This window comes from Vidua macroura, chromosome 3, assembly GCF_024509145.1.
Source record: "Vidua macroura isolate BioBank_ID:100142 chromosome 3, ASM2450914v1, whole genome shotgun sequence".
Lineage (NCBI taxonomy): Eukaryota > Metazoa > Chordata > Aves > Passeriformes > Viduidae > Vidua > Vidua macroura.
Window position 1 is genome coordinate 26,297,293 of NC_071573.1, and position 24,331 is coordinate 26,321,623.

Sequence of the window (24,331 nt, forward strand, 5' to 3'; positions counted from 1 at the left end):
ATTGTATTCTTAGTTTCAGAGCTACTCTACAGAGAAGCTCATCTTACTTCACTTTGGGGGGAGGGCACTTCTCCTCCTTTTACCTACTCTACTGCAACAAAACGCAGGTTATAGACAAATCAAAGTTAATACTATGATCAGGGTTCATTTCCTCTGCTCTAGGGTACTACCTGCTTAGTGACTCCCTTCTCTACAGAGCCCACATCTGCTTGCTAGCTTAGAGCATGCTGCACAACTTGTCTGAGTGCCCAGGCTTTGTAGAAAGGTACTGCATTTGTTCACTAGACTTTACACATGAATAGATGATCAATTCTGGGACATTACAATCATCACAATTGTCTGAATGTTTTTTTTTTAAGTGCTTTCACAACACAGCATTTCATTTGGCTGTATATGGTCAGTACCACTAACTGAAGCTTAAGAGAGAGAGACAATACTGATAACTGCACCTGAGAAATGACTCTATGCACAGTTCAACTATGGGCAGAAGCAAACAGGTCAGAGTTCCAAGATTTTATATGTGCTGCCAGCCCTTTGCTAGGTAAACTACCAAAGTGAAAAAAGCATATCATCTTACTGCTCTCAGTTAGTATTTGATAAAGAAAAAAAAAAAAAAAAAAGTGAGTTGTTGCTACAGCGACATCTCCTTTGGCTATACAATTACCGAACTCTGCTGAAACCCACTGAAGATCTGGCTGCCCAACAAGCTGTGTCAATGAGTATTTGCTTTGCAGTCTGGCCATGCAGACTTTGCCATCCTTGTAAGCTACTTCAGCCAGCTTGTCCTGTTGATGGCAGAAGTATTTACAAGTAGAAGTGCTTGTCTGGCTATTATGAATAATTGTCTAATATGAGAAAAACCTCAGAAGGCTAATAAGACAAGCCAAAGGCTTTTATTGGTACAGAGAACAGACAAAATTCAGTAGTGTGTTGCAGACCAAGATATCTCAGCTCAGGGGCCTTACCTGCTCCATGTTGTTCTTCTGGTTTCTTCTGAGTGACCCAGCCTACCAAGTTGGCTTTTCTGGATACTGATTTCTCTTCCTCAGGACAACGATGTAAACGCCAAATCCTCACAGTGTTGTCATCAGAGCATGTGGCAATCTAAGTATAAATTTGTGTGTTAGAGTAACCAGGGCACATCCTATGGATCACTGGCTGAGTGAACTGGAACAGCTTCATCCAACACACCACACCAGTATGAATGATGGTGAAGCTTGGCTGAAGGGGTACAAGATAGACCATTATACAATGAAAATACCCCAAAACTCTGTTTCATTACTGCACCAGGCAGCAGTATTTGTTTTAAAGCAGGCAAGGCTGCTGCATCCATGTCTTTCTGCTCTAGAAATCTCAGTCACCACCAACCATTTGCTTCACATGGCTATGTGAGAGACACTGCTCTGCTGCAGGCACGGCACATTTTGGGATTTCAAACCCTCAGTAGACAAAACCAACCACTCTCCTTTGTGCACCTGAATCTTAATCTGCCTCTTTTGCTGAGGACATCTTCTGCTTGGGGACAAACATTTGCAGCACACCAAGAAGGTGACATTGGATGGCTACTGCATGAGCTGTGCTATCTCTTCAGAGTCAGATGTCAGCAGTATCTGGCAGAGAACCCAGCTCTAGAGCCCTGCTGCAGCATCACGCGCTCCAACAAGATCTCTGGAATCCTGAGCAAAGGAGCAGCACCCATCTAACCCACATTTTATGACAGATTAGCTGGTGACTCAGCAGGGAATCAATCAGTAGAAAGAAAAAGGAAATGCTGTGGTGAAAGTTTGTAGCAATCAGAAGGGGGAAAGTGTCTCTACTCTGACTTTTGTCACACCAATGTTGTCCCTACCAAAAGCAACCTTGCTCCTCAAATCACACCAGGAAGCAGCTTCCTGACCTGTCTTAGCTCCATATTTTCCACTTTTCCTCGTGCTTTGGCATCTGAACAATGGCTGACTATTTCTTCAGTAATAATTTGTCAGTAACAATTTGAAAGGCTGGATTGGTCTGCATTTCCAACACATCCTGATCAGGATGCTGGGCTGCCTCTAGATCACAGATTTCATCTCAAATGCCAGTTCTCATATTGTGCATCTTACACAACAAGAACAATTCCTGATGTTTCCCTGCAAGACTCCCACCCTCCTACGCTGTAATGCTTTTGTGAAGCCCTGGTGCTGCAATGGAAGCTAGAGAAAGAAGCTGACTTCTTTAACATTGTGGGTTGGAAGAAACTCTGGCTATCATTAGGACACTGCTCAGGATTTTACAGGGTTATTTCTAGTTTTGAGCTAAGCCAGACTTTTGAACCAACTTCCTACTTCAGTTGTTTTCCTTTCAGTGACACCTGGTGCATAACTACCGACCCAATTTCACTGGAGGCTCTTTTTGTCATAAAAGCAGCTCAGATTTTGAAAAGAGGCCATAATGAAAAGAGTCCATATGTTTTTAAAGGGCAATCAAAACTTCTTGCCACTCTGTACAAGACTAGCAGAGGTCAGAGGAAAAGGAAGATGTGAATATGGAACAACAAAACAAGCCTTTGGCTTAAGAAAGCCCTGATTAAATTATTTCATTGTTTTGTCTCACAGGTAGTATCAAGCTCTGATCAGGAGAGGTCTTTACTGATTTGCAATTTCTTATGATTTCTCAATTAGCCTAAATTACCTGAAAGGAATAAAAAGGTTCTGATACATTGTGCTAATATGACAAGGTTGGATTAGTGTCTCCTAAATGAACATTTTAGAACTGATTGACTAAAAATTTCCTCCCAAAACAACAAATACTGCTGCCATTTTAAAAGCAGATGTTATCATATCAGATCTATTGTTTCACAGTAAAAACCATTTTGCAGAAGACAAACCTTAGTGAAGTCTGAAGGACACCAAGCAATGGAGGTAACTTCCTGAGAGTGACCGAGGAGTATCCGCGGAGGAAGGCTGGGCTCAGAAACCTTAAACATTCCACAGAAAAAGAAGCAAACAGTCAGAAGGCACACAACCTAATATACATCTCCAAGAAAAAACCCATATCCCACCTGTGAAATATGTGGATACTTTCCACCTTCCCTGTATGAAATGCATAAACCAAATGCACTCAGCCTGTCATCATGCGGCAACAACTGAGGAAGTCCTAAGCTCATAAAAACTTGTTCAATTCCTGCTACACACAGGAATTCTGCCTCCAGAGTTGACAGCCCAAAACATGACACAAGCATTTTAAGTACCTCTACCTGGTCCAGGCAAGATGTTGGGAGGCTCATATTTTGAATCAGGTTAGACAAATATATTCTGCTGCTACTTTACCAATGTCCCAGTCACAGGTCAATGGTTTATTAAAAAAATGAAACCACTGCCAACAAAATCCCATAGATGAACCTCCACTGTCTTCAGAACTGGCATCTGTGCAACTGCCAAGTGCCTGTTCCTCCTCCAACCAATCAGCTGGACCAGAGACCCTCTTAAGAGTTCATAGGAAAACTCTCTCAATCACTCACATTCATTCAACTGTCATTCATTCATTCAACATTCTCCATTTCTCTCACACTCTTCACAAAAATCTTTCTCCTGTTCTACAGTTTTGCTACTTATCTTTGACTCCAGCTCCTGTAAGTGACAGACAGAGCTGAAACCAGCATTAAGTGGCCCAAAGGAGAAAACACACACACACATGAACGAACACACACACACACACAGATTCTATCCAAGTTTTGCTTGCTTTCAGCAGGCAATCCTTTCTGGAGCTGTGAGTCACCATCCTTTATTGTCTGGGAAAAGGAGTAGACATTAAATATAGGTTTCAAAGGAAGATTCAAGACTTTGGGGAAGGCTTCTGATTTACAAACATTTTTCTCTTGTAGATCATCTACCACAGCCTGCAAAACTGCAGCTTCAGAAATTAAGTTGTTTTGATACAAACAGGTTCATCTTAACAGGACCTGTATTTCCCCCTGGCATCATAGAGGCAATCACTTGACTAAATATCCACTAAATGCCTTGGTCAGAGCATTCCCTTCACTGCCAAAACATGCAATGGAAATTAAATCCCTATTTAGAGAATAAACAGGAGATCTTTGTGAAAAGAACACCTTCACTTACAGTTAATAGCAGTCTTGCTATTATACATTCAGAGCAGCCAAAACAGCGGTTCAGTAACCACTGATTGCTGGAAGGAAAGCAGAGGAAGGGAATTACTCTTTCCAGGAACCAGTGGTTTTACACTATAGCAGTGTAAATTAAAGGAACTATACCCAATTTATATTACTGTGAAATCAAGAAGAGTGCAGTTATGGTTGTGTCCACTGTGTTTGGCAGAAGACTCTCAGGCAGTCTGCATGTTAAGTCAGGATTAGCCACAGCACAGGCTGCTTTTTGTGCCTGAATTGACAGGATATTGTTGGGGAAGTGAGGCCTATTGTGGAAAGGTTAAAAAGAGAAACCTAGGAAATGAGACCTTTTTTAGTTACTCTCCTCACTGGAAACAGCTGTTACATCCATTTTCAAGATGCAGCATAAAATGGTGTCTATGGCTTTGTGCACCATATGATAGAGAAGCACCTCCATTCCAGGGCTGGGACACACCAAAGTGTAACTTGATACGGTTTCCTGGGAGTGATCCACATCAAAGGATTGGAAGAACAATGGAAGTAAAAATCTACAAATGTTATTTTTTTATTACCAAGAAGGTACCTCAGATAGGTACCATCTTTCTGGAGAAAAACCTCTCTGCTCTTCAGCTTGTATAATCTTATGGTTGTTCAAGAGCGAGAGTTCATTAATTGATGAACTTCTAATTTAAAAAACAACAAACTCAACACAATAAAGGAAGTGTTCATGGCCTGGAAGTGACTTATATATGAAAACAGACTGAAACAGCATCCTTGTCAGCAATAACTTCTATCCACGGTGTTTCTCACCCCAACACAAATTTAGCACTGCTGCAAAAGTTTCTCAAAGAAATCATCTAACTGGAAAAGGTCTTCCTTTGCATTATATTCCTCTCTAGATACAGAAAGAGCTCTTCATTAAGATCCTTACAACATTACCTGTTAACTACTCATGCATCATCTAACCATGGTTTTCTTCACAGCATGGTAAGTCCTCACGCCATGAAAAGATACATATGTTTCAGAGTCAAATCTGTCAACATTTAAATTAAGAAGCCTCTGAATATGACAGATCTTGAAAGAGACAAATGCACTGGAAGTCCCACTTTCTAATATGACTGTGGTATTAAAATAAAAAAGCAATCATCTGATGATTATTTTATAAATATGCAATACGATTTGTCACTCCTATGTGATAGCAAAAGAAGCCTTCTGTACATGAATTCATTTTAGGTGTGCTCAAATGCTTAAATTTTGAGATAAATTGACATCCTTGAATACTCTCAACTGAGTCCCAGCCTGTGTTCCAAGAAAGTATCAAAACACATGAATGCAGAATGTGCAACTCAAGTTCACACAGGCATTTTTGCTGAATTTGCACAGAACACGAGGAAGGTTAAAATTGCACCACTTGGCACAGTAATCCTGCCACCATACTCCTGCCACTGAGTAAGCAACCCAGCTGCTTCCAAGTGTTCTCCAAAATAAAGAGGATACATGCTCAAACCACAACCTCAGCAGGCTAACCCTCTCCTCTGAGAGGTTTGTATTTTACTTTCAAACTCATTGTGAAATGGATGCACAAGTCAACATTCCATAAAAATTATCCCAAACATGAAATAGACAGTCACCTGTGGTTTCTGTCTATTCTACTTCAGTAAGTCCACTCTGTTCCATATGAGGAACATGAAGAACAGAACTTGAAGCATGCCTTACTCTGAGGTGCCTACTGCTATCTTGGTGACATTTGCATTTCCTACACGTCACTGCAAAGATGTTAAGCAATGAAACCCCTCAGCTGTCAGACAGTGCTTTGGAATTTTGCTGAAGGCTCTGGCTGAGCCCTTGTTGTAATACAAAGGCTTTAACTACTGTAAATTAAGCATGAGAAAAAGCTATGTCTGAAGCAGGAGATGGAAAAGGGAGAGGTGGAGAGAAAGAGTACTCTTTAAAACAATTAAACTTTTAGGTTTCTGCTAATGTGCTCCATTGCTAACTATGAACCAAGAACTGTCTGTCTACTTGTCATAGCTGCCTGAATCAACAGGACTGAAAGAGGATTTTAATGTCCATTAAAACCAGATTAAGAGCAGTAATTTGCAATAAGCAGCAGTGATGAGAGATGTCCTGATGGCAGGAGGTTAGCTCTGTTTTACATTAAACAATTACACGAAGCCTTGACAGCAACATACACATTCCAGGCACAACATGCCAGGAGCTAACCCCATGCTGCTTTGGGTAGGTTTGGGAAGCAAGGAGTGTTCTGTGTGAACATGAAAAGCAAAAGCAGCTCCCCCCATTGCTTCACCTTCCAGATGTACGCGTTGCAGTCACTCGAGCCACTGACCAGGAACTGGTCATCTGGGCTGGTGCTGGATTTGATGTAAAAGGTTGAATTCTGGTGTCCACTGAAAACTGCCACTGTGAAGAGAAAATAAAAAAATAAAATAAGTAAAAGCCCACTCAATGCATAGCCCTGGAGTCAGTTGTGCAAGGAGGGCTGATCTTACAGGCTTTTCTTGCCTAGCCACATATCCTTTGGAGAAAGTGGTTGCACTGCTCCCTTGCTCTGGGGCTCTAGCAGCAGGAAGTTTTTATTATTCAACTGGAACCCTTCAGGCTTCCCAAACAAACCAATGGCAGTTTCATTAAAGCTCTGCCTTGACCCATATCACAAGCAGACTCAGCCCCTCACCTGGGCTGCCCCACTCCTCTGGTTCAGGTTCCCTGTCTCCTCCTCCCTCAGCTGCCATCACCAGTCCCGCTCCATCAACAAGCCCTGCAGCAGAAGCCTTCTTCCACACAGGTGGCAACAAAGGCACTGGCTGCTCCTTCCTCCCACTGCCAGCAGCTTTATTTCGTCAATAAAACTTGTATTTTGCCAGTCACGCTCTCCTGTATTTAAAACCTTAGCAGTGCTTGCTAAAGCCTCGAAAGCATCACCCCAAATGGCGGACATTCCCCTACGACACAGCCTTCCGCCGGCACGAGAGCCGAGTGCGATCTGGAGTGCTTGGCTGCACCATGTCCTGTCCTCTCACGGGGCACAAAGCGCAAGTTTCCCAGGACAGCCCCAGGCTGGGCTGGCTCCCTCTCCTCCAGCCCTATTTTAGTAGAGGCTCTCGCAGAGGAAACAACCCACAGACCAAGAGGACACGTGGCCGCCTTCAGTGCCCTGTGAAGAGTTGCAAGACCCCTTGGTTTTTTGCCCACAGCTCTCACAGTGCAGTGGCCATCAGACAGCGAATCCCCCCCTAAACCAGGCAGCAAGTGCTGCTGCAGGAGGATTTCCTGACGAACTAGAGCCGCCCCAGTGCTGGATAGGAGCAGCTGCAGCCGTGCTGAGGCGGCACAAGGGCGGGCAGGCGCTGCCCTCTGCGGGAGCCACGGCACAGCAGCTCCGTCCAGCTGGAGCATGGGGCTGCTCGCCTCGGCTGCACACACAAGGCAAGAGCTCCGTGAGGAGGCCGAGGGCTGTGCTGGCCAGAGCCTGCTCCTTGAGGGACAGGCCAGGCAGCCCGTCCCCACAGAGCGGCCGGTGGCAGCACCCGGGGTTAATCTCAACAAGCAAGCTATTAACATTTACTACTCGCAGCACTTCCCCGCTCTGGAAGCATTCCCACCCACCAGACTGCCTTCCTGAAGAGCAGACAGAAGGAAGCATTGTTCATTTCATTTCAGTTAACTGAGAGACTGAGAAAAGGCAATGGAAAATAAATTATGTGTCTGGCTAGAATGCATCTAACAAGTTTTGCCACCAGCCTATGGCAAAACAGCTTCGTGCACCAAAGGCTCAGGGCCATCTTGTGCACGTAAAGGTCACAGATTCAGTGCTGAAGGAATCTGAAAGGATGAAGCACCTCAATATGCTGTGGATCCTTTCTTCCAGAAACTGTGGTATAAGTTAAACTGAAAAGACCTTAAAATATCCGAAGTTATCAGGTGATCACTTTCAGTGGATCTAAAAGTCTGATAAATCAGTGACTGCCAGTAAGCAGAGGGTTCAAACTTGCTTCAGGCTGGATAGAAGCCATTCCTCACTGGGTAACTAGAGCTAACATGCAAACTACCAGCAGTGTCTGTCTGGGTGAACCTCTATCTGCTATTAATTTTATGTGGATGGCTTAACACAAAATGTGGATCTGTCCTTCATAGCTTCAGAAGTAAGAGCATGGAATAGGTTTCCTTCCAGTGTTGAACCTGGTCTCTGTCTCTCTGTGTCAGAGGGACAAACTTGCCTTTCCACGCTCTGTATCATCTATGCTTTTTGCAGCTATTTCCACAGATATCATGCTTACCTGGAGTGGTCCTTAAACTTGTCATATTGAACATGTAGATACTGTCATCAGTGCAGTTAGCAAACAGATTAGCACCAGTGGAATCCAAAACCAGGCTAGAATATCCTACAGAGAAAGAGAGAAGCTCTTCAGAAGAAAAAAATTTGGAAAAGAGACATTCTCAAAGAAATGCCCAGAGAAGGAAATTTGGAAAGGATCTGTAACATGTTTGAGATTGTCATGGTAAAGTTTCTATGTTTGACAGAGCACTTGCTGAAGAAGAAATTTTTCTAGAATAACATCAACATTTTCTACATTTCCCTGAGGATTCAGGGAAAGGATTTAGAAAGGAATTGCAACTTCAGAACAGGCAAGTGATTTATTTGATAGTTTCAAACAGATAACAGGAACAACCAATTGTAGAAGCAGAGACCAAAAATAAATAGAAACCCTCATGCTTTGGTAGAACAAGCCATTCTCTGATTTGCTAGTGATTCAGGTTCAAGAAAAATCTTCCCGTGCAGGGAAATTATTTCCCAACTATCTCCTTGGGAGTGACACTGACCATTACCACATTGATCACACAAATCATCAGGAATTATTGTGTTGCATCAGAGCATTGTAAGGCATTAAAGGTACAAAAAAGACAGAGAAACACGAACAAGTGAGCTATCGGTTTTGGTAACAGTTTCAAGAGGTGATAATATAAAAACCCAGTCCAGTCTGTTGTCTTTGCAAGATACAATGCAAAGGAAGTTCAATCTGAATTTATCAAAGTGACTAGCTAAATTCCTCATCAAGAGCTCTACTGTTCCTCAGCTCTGTTTATGAAAATACACTGCTGAAGCTTCTACAAGTTTTTATCATTGCTGCAGTGATATAAAAGTCAGGCATGCTCACTCTTCAACTTGAAAATTTGGTATTGGCAATCAAAATACCCTGCAGAGTTTGCCAGTCTGGTCAACGATTTACTATAAAGACAAATGTCGCTGAGAGTACTTCTTAAATTCACTCTGCACTCTCACAAATCCATGTCCTGTGCTCACCAAGCTTGCGAGTGCTGGTTCCAGGGTAGCAGAAGGACCTGAGGGGCAGCGGGTCCTGACGGAAAGCGGCGTAGTTCCTGCGCAAGTCCCACACTTTGATCACGCTGGAATAGAAAAGCACAAGTGTCTTCAGCTTCCAAATTTCCCTTTCCATGCTGATAAAGCCTTTTAAGAGCACAGGAAGCCAGGTTGCTCATGACTGAGGGGTATCCAGTGCTAAGGAGACAACACCTGAGCAGGAGCAGAGCAGAGCCATGCTGAAAGCCGAACAATCGCTCTGCTGGCCATGGGTGAGGAGGCAGCACTGCCTTCTGTAACTAACACAAGACAGAAAAAGAGCCTAGAAGCCAACTTCCTTCAACTAGTAAAAGGAAATATGTGGATGCATTTATACTTCTGACTAGTAGTTTTAGTTTGTAGTTTTAAAAATTAAGGCTTCCAATTTTTTTACTTGCTCGTCGGCAGCAAGTCTCTGTCATGAACCATAGGCAGGAGAGTCAATCTTATCTGCCTCAGAAAGGCTCTGACCACATGGAACCTGCTAAAGAATCGAGTCCAAGAGGATCATTTCCATGCTGATCAATAAGACAGTTTGCTCAAGCTCCAAGATGCTTGATCCCTCCAAGAGATCTGGCACCTAAGAGAATGCATCTTTTGTAACTCAAAGCAACATTTTCTCAAGCACGCCTACACATGTCCAGGCCCTGACCACCCACTCACATCCATAAAGGCTGTCTAACAATAGTCTGTCTATGTGTGGTCTCATAAGTCCATGAGAAAAGAGAGAAGGAAGAATTGCTCATTCTGCCCCACAGCTAAGACTAAAATGAGCATTTACCACATATCACAGTTTGTCCAGTACTGCAATCTCCAGTAAGGAAGTAAAGCCAATACAAGCTGGCAGCATAGCTACTGATTCCACCTAGCAGTAGCTATAGCCTTCTTGGCCACTGAGTGAGAAAATTTGCCAATCTTTTTATGCCACTGAGCACACAGAATAGACAGGAAAGCAGGCATCCTCCCTCCTTACCCATCAACAGCTCCTGCAGAGATAAGAGTATGCTCATCCTGAAGCAGCACCACAGTTACACTCTGCTGGAAATCCTTAAAAAGAGAAGAAAAAAGAACTTTAATTTCTTTTAAGGTCAGCAAGATCTTGCTGCTTAGTTCAAGGCCATATGAACACAGGGAAAGCCTCCTCCTAGCCAGGCAGCAGAACACAGAAACAGCAGATGTCATTTAGGACACAACAATGCTTTGAACACTCCCACCAGAGAAATTGCCACTGAGAGATAAGTGTTTGGGCAGCAGTTTGAAATTACATCTTTCAGCTCACAGATAAGAGAGCTGCCTTCATCCCAAAGTTTAATAGATTAAAAATGATCAGGTCTTACTCCAGTAAGGCAGAATTTGTCTGGTCAAATTAAGGGGGTAAAAAAAAGACAGAAAAAAAATTACAACTTTCCATATCTCTCTCCTCAAAAAGGGAATGCTGACCACTCCTTTCCTCCCTGGGGAGGGAAAAAATCCCCCATGTATTTTCACATAACATTTGCCCAAAGTTGGCTTTTAGGCATGTGGGCTGTTAGGCAACTAAATAATGTCTAAAATTAGCCATTGCAAATGACCATGACAAAAAACCCTATCTCCACAAAGATAAATGGAAGCATTTACCACATACAAGCCACATATTTCTCACTATATTTACTCAGGAAGAATTCTGTGAATAACACTGTCCCCAGAAGAGACATTTTATTTATTGCGCAGGTACCCACCACCAAAGGAGCAAGTCCTCTTAAGTTCTGCCTCTTCTTCTTTGGTTTGGAAGGAGTCTGCTTGTCAGCCACATTGTGTGCTCCACTGATTTGATTTACCTGCCTGTAAAAGCCATCTGAAAGAAATCAAAGACATTTCAATTAGTAGTTTACATGCAATTTTGCTATCACTTTAATAAAATAGGCATCACCTTGGGATCAGTCCTAAAAGGTAGCTCAGGTTAACCTTTGAAATCATTCATGTATTCTGAAAACAAAAATTACTTACATACAAAACCAGTGACAAGAACACAGTGCAAAAAACTGCAGAGGTCAGTGTAGCATGGACAATGAAACTAAAACTGATCTAGGCAGGCTGCCTTTGGAAATTATTACCCCTTGGTCTATTTTTCACATGCACCCTGGTCTGAGTGCTCAACCCACCTCATCCCAAGCAGAACTGTGCTCACTGGAAGATTTCCAGTGCTTTTCTACTCTATTTTGTAATTTCCTGTTCAGCCTTTTGTCTATTACCTTATGAAATGTACTGCCTTACTAGAGTAAGGCGACTTTTCTACTCTTTTTTTTTCCTACACCTTCCACTTCAATCATGTGGAGTCAATAAATTTTTCCTTCGCTTGCCTGCTTGAAAAGCCAGGGAACCTGGGACAGATGGAAGAGCAAGATATGTTCAGGCAAAGAAACTGCTGTGGCAGAGCAGGGAACTGGGAAATGGCATAAGGGGAAGGGGCTGGAGCAGGAAAAGCTCCAGGAAACGGAGGAGCAGAATGAACTCACATATTTATAGTAGGTGTTCCCACAATATATTCAGTTGCTACCAGCACTCACAAGCTCTTTTTTCCTACACTTTCTGCCTTCCTTCCTACTCTGGCAGGAGCCTTTCCAGCTTTTCCTCACTCCTCTGGATGGCTCTGACCTAAGCAATCTCTCCTATCTCATCTGCTTTTGCACTGCCCAAGCAGGGATGTATTCTATACAGCCTCATCTCTTTACCTACACACAGGGAATTATCAAACCAGCCTGTGGTTTGATGCTGCACATCTGGGACTGCTGCAAAGTGGAGAAATATATTATACATAGATAGCAGAGATACCTATTCCATCCTCTTACAGCACCTAAAGCAGTACAGTTATCTGAGAATCCTCTGCTGCCTACATTGTAATCAAAAGTATCAGTCCAACAAGTCCATCTGAGCAGTCCTTTTACATGAGATACCAAGCTTTTTTGATACATATCTGAAAGTTTATTTACCTTTCTTGTTGCACCTGGTATCCCAAACCATGATGTTTCCATCTCTCCCTCCAGTACAGAAAACAGCTGAGAGAAAAAAGTGTTATTAGCTTCCAAAAGCATTCATTTAATTAACTGAATGCAGTACAATGCCATCTATGTACCTCTGGCTCTTCTGTCCCAACACTTGTGATGGCAGTCCTGGAAATATAAAACTCAGACCATTGTTTTGCCATGCTTTTTGACTTGTTCCCTTTCTCTTACTATCCTTTTCTTACTCCCACTAGAGAAACCAGCTCATGGAAAGCATATTCACACACTTGGGTATGGAAGCAGATATCCTATCTTATCTCTGCCCACGATAGAAATGTACAGATTTTAGCATTAGGACACCATCAAGTTCCAACTAGACAGTTTTGCTTTCCTGGCTGGGTCACTGCTCAGGCCTGTGCTATTGGTACCTGTCAGTTTCCAAAGACCTTTTTCAGCCCTTAAAATACTTTGCCAGGGATAAAGAAGAAGGAAAAAACAGACAACAGGGAATATCAACATTTACCTTTCTCAAATCTAGAAAAAGCAACTGACTTGAGGCTACACTGGTGCCCTTTGCATATGCCAAGAAGCTCGCCAGCTCTCACATCCCACACCTTGGCTGTCTGATCTCCTGAAGCAGTGACCTTCAGAGGGAAAAATAAAAAGCTTAAGTCATTTTCTGTACACAATTGCCAAAGCATTAAAAAAAAAAAAGATGGCAAAAGACTACTTACAATCCTGTGTTCCCCTGGCACCCAGGCAAGGTCAAACACAGCATTTGAGTGAGCCTGCCATTCTAACAAGAAAACAAAAGCCAAGATTAGTTCAGTGCATTGCAGCATGGTATTTTGCAGAAGACTAAATGACATCGGTCGCTGAAATCAGAAATCTTGTCAGCAGTTTGCCTTAGGCATGAAAGACAATACAGAACAATTCATCTACTACTGCTGATTTAAGAGCACATTCATGTTGCTGCTTTGTAAAGAAGACTCAGCAAACTACGTGGAAAGAATAACGTACTGCCTACAATTTACATTTTAAGGACTTGCAAAAAGCTCTCTTTGATTCCAGCAAACCCCACACTTGTCACATCAAATGAACATCACCTTCTTTACAGCATTTACCTTTAAAGATGAGCTTGCTGGTGGTCTGTGCTTCAGTATCATACAGTCTAACAAACCCTTCTTCATTTGCAACTGCCAGGACGTGCTCCAAATTTGGGGCTGAAAACAAATTGAAACGTATTATATTATGTAGCTAATACAAAATCCTGCCCATGCTCTTTGTGAAAGCCACTACTGCTTTAAATAGGGAATGCAGCAAACATAAAGCTGTGAAATAAACAGCATTTACATAGCAACCTAACTGTTAAAATACAGAAATACTAGCAAGCATTTTTTCTAGATGTTCCGTTCTAGAATGACTATACATGGGCAATCAAATGGCTCCAGAAACAACTTTTGAGACAATACCTCTTTCACCAGCTATAGCAGTTTTCTAGCAGTTTCCTCTATCTAGAGTACCTATCATCTACAGCCTTCAGCATTTTCCATGATCTGACTTGGAAAAGCAGAAACCCACCTTAGAGAAATGTAAAATCTCATGCCAAAACTAGAGTACAACGAATGAAGAAGTTTTGCCCTAAAGATCCAGGAGCTCCATTGCTTACTCCTTTCCTCCATCATGGGGAAATGCTGTGTGTAAGTGCCTGGTGACATCCATCCACCTCTGATTTCTACCTAATGTTCTCCACCCTATTATAACTTTTATATATTTTGAACAAAGCCCAGTTTTTCACCTATGTAGCCTCACACTGTCACCAAGAGGACATACCTTGAAACACACACAGATGAAACAAAGAGACACTAAAATAAATGCTTTACAGTTGCTTCTTTGAGGGAATACTTTCCATCAGTTTCTAGGTGCACCACGAGCCAAAGTTTATCACATGTGGGAGCAAGCTCACTTTAAAACAAGAAACTGCTGACAACAGAGCCCATACCCTGGCCCCACAAAAGGTCTTTCAGGAGGTGAATTTACCTGTAGAAAAGGTGCAGCCGAAAGGAGGGACTGGCATTCCCGTTCCCCCGTAAGACAGGTGGTCATCTTCTCGGCTGCACTGGTAGCTGTCCAAGAGATGCTGCAGGGGAAGCGCTGAGGACCGACCTACAACGGGACAGACGGACAGTAAGCGCCTCAGACACCACAGGCTCGGGCGCCACGAGCCGCAAGGCGGCCGCCGCGGCTGTGCGGGCGGCCGGGGATGGATGGGGAAGGGAGGGCGTGCGGGAAGGCGCGGTGCCGGCGGGAAGGCGCGGTGCCGGCGGGAAGGCGCGGTACTCACGGGCGGGCGCGGCGGCGGCGCGGCGGAGCAGCGCGCGGCACAGCATGGCCACGGGGATAGGGCCGGCGCGCGCCGCGCCAGCTCCCGCCAAACCACCGGCCCGCCAAGCGCGCCGCGCGCCCTCATTGGCCAGCGGCGAGAGCGCCGCGCCGCGCCGGCCTCCTCTGATTGGGCGGCGCGGGTGGGTGGGCGGGGCCTCCAGGCCGCACCCGCCGCCGGTTCCCGCGGCCGCGCCGGGCAGGCGGGGTCAGGTGCAGGACTGCGCGTGCGCGGGGCCGGCGGCGAGCGGCAGCAATGGCGGCCAGCGCCAAGTCCTTCCTGGCCGACGCGGGCTACGGCGAGCAGGAGCTGGACGCCAACTCCGCCCTCATGGAGCTGGACAAAGGTGGGCCCGCGCGGGCTCGGCGTTGTCGCCGCCCTGGGCAGCGGGGCTGGGGTGGGGGGTTCTGTTGGAACCTACCGCTTTATCCAGGGCGGAGAGCGGAGGAAGGAGCCGGGGCTGGAGGTACCTGCGGTGATTCCTGCTGTCTCCTTTAGGCCTCAGGTCCGGCAAGCTCGGGGAGCAGTGCGAAGCCGTCGTTCGTTTTCCGAGGCTGTTCCAGAAATACCCGTTCCCCATTCTCATCAACTCGGCGTTCCTAAAGCTAGCCGATGTTTTCAGAGTGGGGTGAGTATTGCCGGTCTGGTCCTGTCCGTTCGAGTCCGATCCCTGGGAACGCACTGTGCCTTGGAGTGTCGCTGCGTTGGAATCTGGCGTGTCGTGCTTGCCTGCCAACACCGTTGTGGTACCCAGTCTGTTGTAGTTGTGCTTGACTGGAACTTGTTTTCCACTTCTTTAGTGGGCTTAAGTGGCTGTGAGTCATAAGGACACAGTTCCTTTCCATCTGTCCTGATTTGAGGATTCTCTCCCTGACTGGTTTAAGTTCACTGGTGTAAGTTTTGCTCCATAAGCACATTCAAATCATAACTCATAAATGGATGGATGCTCACATGTGCAAATTTAATCTCTAACAAAGCTCGAAGTATAGCTTTTCCAAGTGCCTGCTGTCGTAGTGATGTATATAATGGAATCAAAGCTCCTTCTTAAAAGCTTACAAAGGTGTATGCTGATGCTGTGGAATCTTCACTCTTGTCTTCAGGAAGGAAAATAAATTTGCTCAGCACTTGACAGTGGTGATTAAGACTTCTCTGTCTTAGTCTTGAATGTGTTTTTCCAGCAGATTTGGATCCCTGTGTGTGCACAAAACAGGCATTTCCTTACACCCCTCCTCATTGGTGTCAGCAGGTTCATTTCCCTGGAACTGGGCTTTAGTTTGACACTACCTGAACTAGAAAATAAAGCAATAGTATGTTAACAGTCTCTATTTTACTCTATCAGTCTACTCAAATGTTTCTAAAGCATAGATAACTCCTTGTTTTAATTTGCTCCAAAAGTTGTAGTTAAATAATTTTAGTATTTAAAGTGTTTGAATTTTTGTTTCAAAATAGCCTGACAAAGAAACGTGTGTGCTTTCTAACAGGAACAACTTCCTGAGGCTGTGTGTGCTGAAAGTTACTCAGCAGAGTGAGAAGCACTTAGAGAAGATCCTAAATGTGGATGAATTTGTCAAGAGAGTTTTCTCAGTAATCCATAGCAATGATCCAGTGGCTCGGGCTATCACACTCCGGTATGTATGGTATGACTGATCTGATTTACTTCAAATCTGGGGAAGGATTCTGATTTACTTCAAACCTGTAGGTAACTATCAATGTGCCTGCCTGGAATAACAAGACCAAGTGCAAGGCACTGCATCTGAGCCAGGGCAACCCCTGGTATCAGTCCAGGCTGGGGATGAACATATCAAGAGCAGCCCTGGTGAGGACTTGGGGGTGCTGGTGGATGAAAAGCTGGACATGACCCAGCAATGTTCACTGGCAGCCCAGAAAGCCAAATGTGTTTTGGGCTACATCAAAAGGAGCCTGGGCAGCAGGCCAAGGAAGGGGATTCTGCCTCTCTACTCCTCTGCTGAGACCTCTCCTGCAGTGCTGTGTCCAGCTCTGGGGTCTCCAGCACAGGAAGGACATGGACCTGTTGGAGGGAGTCCAGAGGAGGCAACCGAGATGGTTAATGGGATGGAGCACCTCTCCTGTGAGGAAATGTTGAGAGAATTGGGATTGCTCAGCCTGGAGAAGAGAAGGGTATGGGGTGACCTAGTTTGTGGCCTTCCAGTACCTGAAGGGAACCTACAAGAACGATGGAGAGCCTGTAGTGACAGGACAAGGAGGAATGGCTTCAAACTGCAAGAAAGTAGGTTTAGATAAGATACTGGGAAAAAATTCTTTATTATGAGTGTAGTGAGGCACTGGAACAGGTTGCCCAGAGAAGTTATGGATGCCTCATCCATGAAAGTGTCCAAGGCCAGGCTGGATGAGGCTTTGAGCAACCTGGCCTACTGGGAGATGTCCCTGCCCATGGCAAGGGGTTTGGAACTAGATGATCTTTAAGGTCCCTTCCAGCCCAGGCCGTTCTGTGATTTTGTGAGTGAAATAAAGGAGGCTTTTTATAAATTGCTCATAGAGCTAAAAACAGAGACATCTGTTTTTCAAAGGTGTGAATGATAAGGATTGGTAAGAACGAGGTAATTAACCACTTGTGATGGTGAGAATTTTGTGGATAAGAAGAACAAGGTTATTAACCATTTATGATGGTAAGAATTTTGTGGATGGTCCCAGGCAAAACAGAATTTGCAGTGTTGAAATTTTGTGTACACCAGAGAAGAAAACTGAAGCTGTTGTATGCATAACCCAGACAGCAACTATATGCAATATATCACATCTTGCCTAGGATACTTTTAGACCAAGTGAAAGTGCTTCCTTTTGTGTCAAAATAGTTTTTGTTAACTTGCAACCAAAACTTACACGAACCTTATTATGCTTGCACTATACTTTTCATTCTGCCTTGTCCTAGCTAGAACTGCCAGTTGATCTCTGATGAATAATTTCTAAGGAAATGCTGTTGTATTACTTATTGCTTTGAACTTCTGGGAATCAAGTGGGAAAACAAAAATAATCTCTCTTTCATGTCACTGTCCGGCTGGTTTGGTGTCTCTGTCTCTAATGCTATCCAACATGATCCTCTTAACTGCATCTTCCAGCCCCTGTGCAGGTGAATTCAAACGTGAAGAGAGCACTTGTCTTTCTTCTTTATATTTTTCTTGTGCCTCCATCTGGAACTGTTACTGATTTCACTACTGGGAGATGGAAGCATTTAACAGGGCTTTGATTGATTAGGTCAAATGTCCATTTTTTTTGTCTTTTGATATTTCATTTGAGGTTATGCCTTCATGCCCTGGTGTCTCAGAAATCTGTAAATACAATATGTCTGCATGTTTTTTTGTAGTTCCTGTTCAGTGCTCTAATAGAAGATTGCAGTTGTTGACTGGCATTGAGGGTTATCTTCACAGGCTGCTACAAGTCCCAGGAATCCTCTCAGTTTGCATAACTATTTTAATTACTGAATTCACAGGATACATCAAATGTTAAAATAGCTGTTGGTTCAGCAGTTTCAATTTGAAATCTTCTGTTGATTTTTTTTGTCCTCCTTGAATAGCATCAATAAGGAAGAACATGTTGAAAGAAAGAGCTGCTTAAACAAAACTTTGTGGAATTTTATTGCTAGATAACTGTGTAAATATTTGCACAGAACTCTAGCTAAAATTACCTCAATATAAACCCTACATTTATTCTTCTTTTAATTGGATTATGCTAAATATGCCTGAAAGCTATCTTTGAAATATTTTTGGCAAAGTATAGGTTGATTTGCTGCTTTTTTTAGCAGTTATACAAAAAGTGTTGCACTTTTTTCACTAATAACCTTATCTTACATCAGTGAAAGATGTTGGAAATAAATCATGCCATAGTGAACTCTTAATTTTAAAAGAATTTTTAAGTTTCTCACTGTGCCAATTTCATGCTAAAAGGTATCAAAATGTAGTTAAATTTTATCAAACCACTGACACAACCCACACGACAAAATCTGTTACATTTAATTAGATGCTTAATTTTAGCATTTGCTTGTTTCTGTAATAGTCATGAAAGAGCACATATTTATATAAACATAGCCTTTTAACCAGTCTTTTTTAATTTTTTCTTTGGTTTCATAATTTCTTCATGATCACCGTTCTTCCTGATTTTGCTGTGCTTTATTTCTGTAGGATGTTGGGCAGCATGGCATCTATCATTCCAGAAAGGAAGAATGCACATCACAGTATTCGCCAGAGTTTGGATTCCCATGATAATGTGGAAGTTGAAGCTGCTATATTTGCTGCTGCCAACTTTTCTGCACAATCTAAGTAAGAACTGTTTTTTTTTTTTTTTTTTTTCACTTTTTCATATTACAGAGAATGGAAACTCCATTAACACTGGCATTCACAAACCTTACTATTTTCTGTTGTGCTGTCCTTTATAGCAAAACGATTATGTGCAATAATGATGTAAGGAAATCTGAATGCAAGTTCAGCAGATTTTTTTTTTCTAAAATGGAAAGCTCAATCATGATTAAAGCTGCTCTTCCAGTTCTCAAACTCACAGAATTATATTACAGAAATTGTATTAGCAAAATGTAGTGCTGCTTGTCAGTTTTTGAAAGCCTTCATTTTCTCATTTGGTCGTGCCTGTGTGCAGGGTTTCTGAGAAGACTTAGGTTTTGGCAGGCACTCTTTTCTGTAACTTTTAATTCTGTTTGGTAGTTCAGTCAATTTTTTTTCAGTTTTTAATTACTTAATTTTTTATTTTTCATTTCACCTGGTACTTTCTTTTCTCCACAGGGATTTTGCTGTTGGAATATGTAATAAAATCAGTGAGATGATTCAAGGTACATATGTATTGTGAATGATAAAAAGGAAAAACATTAATTTCTCTGAAAGTTCTTCATTATTCATATTTACATACTAGATATCAGAATGCTGTTGCCCTTAGATTATTCCAGTTTTTAAATCATCTGACCAATAGTCTGTCTGGTTATCTTAAATCCTCCTAAAATTTAAGTTTTCAAAGCACCTGTTTAGTACAGAATAAAAGCCCATCTGTAGTGTGTTGGATAAACTTGCATAGACTCTCATAGGTTGCTTCAGATGAGTTAATTTGTGTGTTACCTGCAGTGAAGCAAGGAGCAGCTTTCTCAAACAACTATGAAAGTGCTTGACAGTGCTGTCACTTCACACCTACTAGAACATGAGTTATTTGAAGCCACTGCAGGTGTTTGCACAATCTCCTTTCAGCAGTGGTAGCAAGCCAGATGTACTCTGTGCCTCAGCACTGCCAAAAAAAAGCCAGCCCAAGGACTAACTCTGGCTGTGTTTCTTTCCTTACTGAGGTTTGGCCACACCTGTGGACTTGAAGCTGAAGTTGATCCCTATTCTGCAGCACATGCACCACGATGCCAGCCTGGCCTCCAGCTCCCGGCAGCTGCTGCAGCAGCTGGTGACATCCTACCCCTCCACCAAGATGGTCATTGTCACCCTGCACACCTTTACTCTTCTTGCTGCTTCTTCTTTGGTTGACATTCCCAAGCAGGTAACTCTTCCTAAGGCATGTCTTCCTCTTGAAGTACAAAGTACATTTTAAAAGCACTCGGATTCTGCCTGCTGATCAAAATACACAGTGATGGCTGTGCTGGGTTGGTTGCTCCTGTGTGCTGTCGAAGAAGAATACCCTGAAAACTGCTGCTGCTTTCATATTTTTTGCCTTTTCTGGTTCCATTTTCAGGTGACTGTTTCAAACACACTACACCTTTTTTACAGTTCATAAAAGGTCTTTTTCTAAATCAGGGATTCAAATCAACACTGAGATTCAAATCAACATGGATAGATCAGCATGCAGGAAAGTAAACACTCTGACTTTTTCTGAAAAGACTTCAACTTGCCTGTGGAAGCCACGCTTTACTTTGCACTTCTGTATATTGTCTTGGGTTGTGGGTGTCCCTTTTGCCTTTCTTTCATGCAAGCACATGAATATTTAATGAATTTAAAGTGTATTTCTTGGAGAATTTTGAGGAATTTCAATCAATTCCTTAAATTCAGAACTACAAACCAAGTAATGGAAAAGCAGTGATGGAAAAATACAATGCTTTTTATGCTTTGATAATGAGCTTTGTGGATGTGATTTATAGAGCAGGTCTGAACACAGTGACACTTGAGACTCATCCAGCTAATCTTTGTAAAGGAGTCACGAAAATCTATTTGCTTTCTTTCAGCCCTGTACAGCTGTGCAAGGCTGGTGTCTGTGGTTGTTAGATAATGGCATTGATCTGTCTGAAACATCTGTCTGAAACTCTGCTGTGGATCATTTCTCTATTTCAGATGATACTTCTGATGGTACTGAACCTAAGTCTACTGAAACAACATTAGAACACTTAATGTGCTGCTTTTATTTTTTTTAATGGCAGCAAACATGGAGATTTAGGCTGTATTTCTGCAGCACAACAGCCATTACTGCATATAACTGATGTAGCCAGGGTAGGGATGGAGACTAAAAACCATGGCTGGCATGTTCATACTTTTCTCAAGTTAGTTTTGTCTCAGTGTGCCCAACATTTCTTCCTGAATGCTTTTGAAAATACTTCCTTCTAGTACCATCACTCTTAAGCAATGAATTTATTTTCTTGCAGATTCAACTTTTGTTGCAGTACTTGAAAAATGACCCCAGGAAGGCCGTGAAGAGACTTGCAATCCAGGATTTGAAGTTGTTGGCCAACAAGACACCACATACATGGAGCAGAGAAAATATTCAGGTCTATATGCTTTTTTTAAGCTAAAGTTTATTATGAAACTTCCCAAGGAGTTGTAGAATTCTTTCCAGAGGAATAATTTGGGGGGTAAAGAAAGGAATAACATGCATCTCTCTACCCTTAAGTTATGTTATTCTGCCAGCTGACTAGCCAAGCATTAATGAGCAGCTCACAGAATCTTCAGTTGGGTAAGTTGACACTCAAGGATTAAAGTTGAAGCATTGTTACTGAGGGAAGGCATGTGCCATGTAGGAGGCTTTTGTACAGTGAGGAAGTAGCTTTTCCATCTGACAAACCCATTTCAGGTAACAGACATGAGAGCTGAATGTTTACACTGATCTTACCACAGTGGGTACACACCAATGCTCTGGTGCAAAACGGCTTTTAGGGTTTGTCAAAACATGTCATCCAGCAAGGGTTACTTGAAAAGACAAATGGAATTTCTTTTCATTTCTTAGAATTAATGGGATTTTTGCAATAGTAGCCTTGTGACTCCTGTTGTATCAATGAGAAGGTGTTTATAGTGCACCTGTGCTATTTGGGAAAACTTTTGTTCTATTATAGATGCTACTGCTGCCTTCTTTCAATCACAGCTGCATATGAATTTTTTCTCCTTCCCCTTTTTCTTGTAGAAATTACTACAGAAAATAACTTCAGTTTAGATTAATGGGAAAGTAAATATTTCAAGAACTTAATGGCAGAGGGTTACAGCTCTGCGTTTTCCTTGGTAATTTTTTCTTTGCTTTTGTTACTCTTGGAAGCTACTTGGATTCTGTCCTGTTGGAGCATAAGGCAGCTGGGAGGAAAAACTATGCAGGTCTTTGTTAACAATCATGTGAGAAATAAAGCAGGTTCTGCTTTTTCCCCAGTTCTTGGAGATGATGATTTGGAGTGTGCAGAGCTTTTTGCTTTAGTGAACTGCTTTATTCTTCATAATGGGTTAACTCCATAAATTTATTTCCTTTTAGGAATTTCAAGGAATTATGGATTTTTGCAAAGAAAATGCTACTCTATCCCATATTTCATTAGTAGTTATCTCAGTACAAGTGTGAGACGTTGATAACATGGCTTTCATTGTCATATAGTGTTTTGAAGTAAAGTGGGTGTCCTGGTGGTTGAAATGCATAGAGAAAAGTTCCACTGATGTCAGAACTTAACCAGTGACTAGGTGAAAACAAAACTACTTGTCTGAAGCTTGCTGCTGCTTGCTGAATGGCATGCAAAAATAATTAGAGTTTTTCTGACCTCTGAAATAGCAAGTAGACATTTTGAGTTGGGAAGTTGTTCTCCCAACATTTGGGAGATAATATAAACAAAATACTATGTTATACAACAAGGACTGGAACAAACCCTCCTTTTCCCTTGGCAAGGCCTGCCTCTTGTACCTTTGTACCAAAAAGCATTAAAATACTTAAGCATTTTAAGTCTGTCCTGTGTAGGTCAGTTGGGAAGTTTGGTTTTTGCACTGTGGAGGCTTTACTGATTTGTAGACATCAGCTTCAGAAGCTGTTGCTGCCTAGAGCAGTCCATCCTGCTAATTCCTCTGTACTCCTGGCAGTCTTCGCAGTTACTGTTTCAGATACACCCTGAGAGCTGATGTGACAGCACTGGAGTAAAGCATCAGTGTCTTGGGAGACACTGAGACTCATTTTCTACCCCAATCATTAGGTCTTCCTCTGTCTGTTGATGCCATTCTATTCAGTGGATTAGATACTAATATAAAATACTAACTGGTACAAATCACAGATATGTTTAGAATTTAGCCCTTACACAATACATATACCTGATGAGAACACTGTGGGCGTTTTTTATGTTCTGTGGAACTAATTCTGTTGTTTTTCTTTATTCCATTACTGGCTCTTTGTCATTCAGTTTTGGCACACTCTAAAGCAGAACATACTTATATTTTCTATTTATGTTGCATATTACTATCCCTCCTCTTGACTAAAAGGGTATCCAAAACCAGTGAATGACTATGAATGGGTAATGTTGGCATAAGGAATTGAGAACAATGTGCATTTTAAGAGTTATTCAAACCTAAATGTGATAAGGCCTGTGATAAGATCTGGCAAAAGGCACAAAAGTAAGACATGAGTTCTACTACAAATGAGTTAAAACATAAAATAAACTTTAATTTATTTATCAGGAACATTAAACTCCTGTTGGACACCAGTGCTGCTAAAGGAAATGACACTTGAAACCTTGCTTTTTAGAGACATATGTTCATATAGAACCTTGCAGATTGTTACAATCAGTAACAATAATCAGTATGCCTGAAACTGTCTTAAAATCTTTTATAGTATTGGATCAATGAGACCAGATAATATTTTTGCCAGTGATTTTTAATTAATGAATGACTTATAATTGATGTTTCCTAGCATATAGGACCCACTGTCACTCTTCTGCAAGCCACATCTTCAGTCCTTTAAACCAGATGCTTGAGGACTTGGCTTTTGATTTTAGTACAGTATTTTCTGTGGGAAAATATTGATTCTTAAAACTTCTCAGAGAAGTGCAACTAAATTCTTCGTACAGACAGGTCATGCTACTTCTTACCTCTGTATTTTTTTCCTACTCATTTTTAGGCACTCTGTGAATCTGCTCTTAACACTCCATATGACAGCTTGAAAATGGGCATGTTATCTGTTCTTTCCACATTATCAGGCACCATTGCCATTAAACAGTACTTCAGCAGTGCTCCAGGTAAGAAAACTGGATTAGATGGTTATCTTTGGCATTTTAAGAGCTTGGTTTT

General features: G+C 42.3%; 2 protein-coding genes across 5 annotated transcripts in view; one reads left to right on the forward strand and one right to left on the reverse strand.

Annotated features, from left to right (window-relative positions):
• The window catches only part of DTL (denticleless E3 ubiquitin protein ligase homolog), a 167,069-nt gene extending 152,177 nt beyond the window's left edge, over positions 1–14,892 (reverse strand). For both annotated transcript variants that reach the window (XR_008436590.1, XM_053974792.1), the window contains exons 1-13: positions 14,811–14,892; positions 14,507–14,632; positions 13,591–13,689; positions 13,201–13,262; positions 12,990–13,110; positions 12,455–12,520; positions 11,204–11,319; positions 10,459–10,532; positions 9,429–9,532; positions 8,404–8,508; positions 6,414–6,526; positions 2,864–2,953; positions 966–1,104 (exon numbers count right to left, since the gene is read on the reverse strand). Coding sequence is in view for 1 of the 2 variants with exons in the window: in XM_053974792.1 (XP_053830767.1) it covers positions 966–1,104; positions 2,864–2,953; positions 6,414–6,526; positions 8,404–8,508; positions 9,429–9,532; positions 10,459–10,532; positions 11,204–11,319; positions 12,455–12,520; positions 12,990–13,110; positions 13,201–13,262; positions 13,591–13,689; positions 14,507–14,632; positions 14,811–14,856 (1,261 nt within the window). In the remaining variant the exon portion in view is untranslated. The remainder of the gene's footprint in view (positions 1–965; positions 1,105–2,863; positions 2,954–6,413; positions 6,527–8,403; positions 8,509–9,428; positions 9,533–10,458; positions 10,533–11,203; positions 11,320–12,454; positions 12,521–12,989; positions 13,111–13,200; positions 13,263–13,590; positions 13,690–14,506; positions 14,633–14,810) is intronic.
• A 212-nt stretch (positions 14,893–15,104) lies between these two features.
• The window catches only part of INTS7 (integrator complex subunit 7), a 40,299-nt gene continuing 31,072 nt past the window's right edge, over positions 15,105–24,331 (forward strand). For all 3 annotated transcript variants that reach the window (XR_008436566.1, XR_008436565.1, XM_053974715.1), the window contains exons 1-8: positions 15,105–15,195; positions 15,348–15,477; positions 16,331–16,477; positions 19,004–19,141; positions 19,616–19,662; positions 20,164–20,363; positions 21,457–21,579; positions 24,162–24,279. Coding sequence is in view for 1 of the 3 variants with exons in the window: in XM_053974715.1 (XP_053830690.1) it covers positions 15,105–15,195; positions 15,348–15,477; positions 16,331–16,477; positions 19,004–19,141; positions 19,616–19,662; positions 20,164–20,363; positions 21,457–21,579; positions 24,162–24,279 (994 nt within the window). In the remaining 2 variants the exon portion in view is untranslated. The remainder of the gene's footprint in view (positions 15,196–15,347; positions 15,478–16,330; positions 16,478–19,003; positions 19,142–19,615; positions 19,663–20,163; positions 20,364–21,456; positions 21,580–24,161; positions 24,280–24,331) is intronic.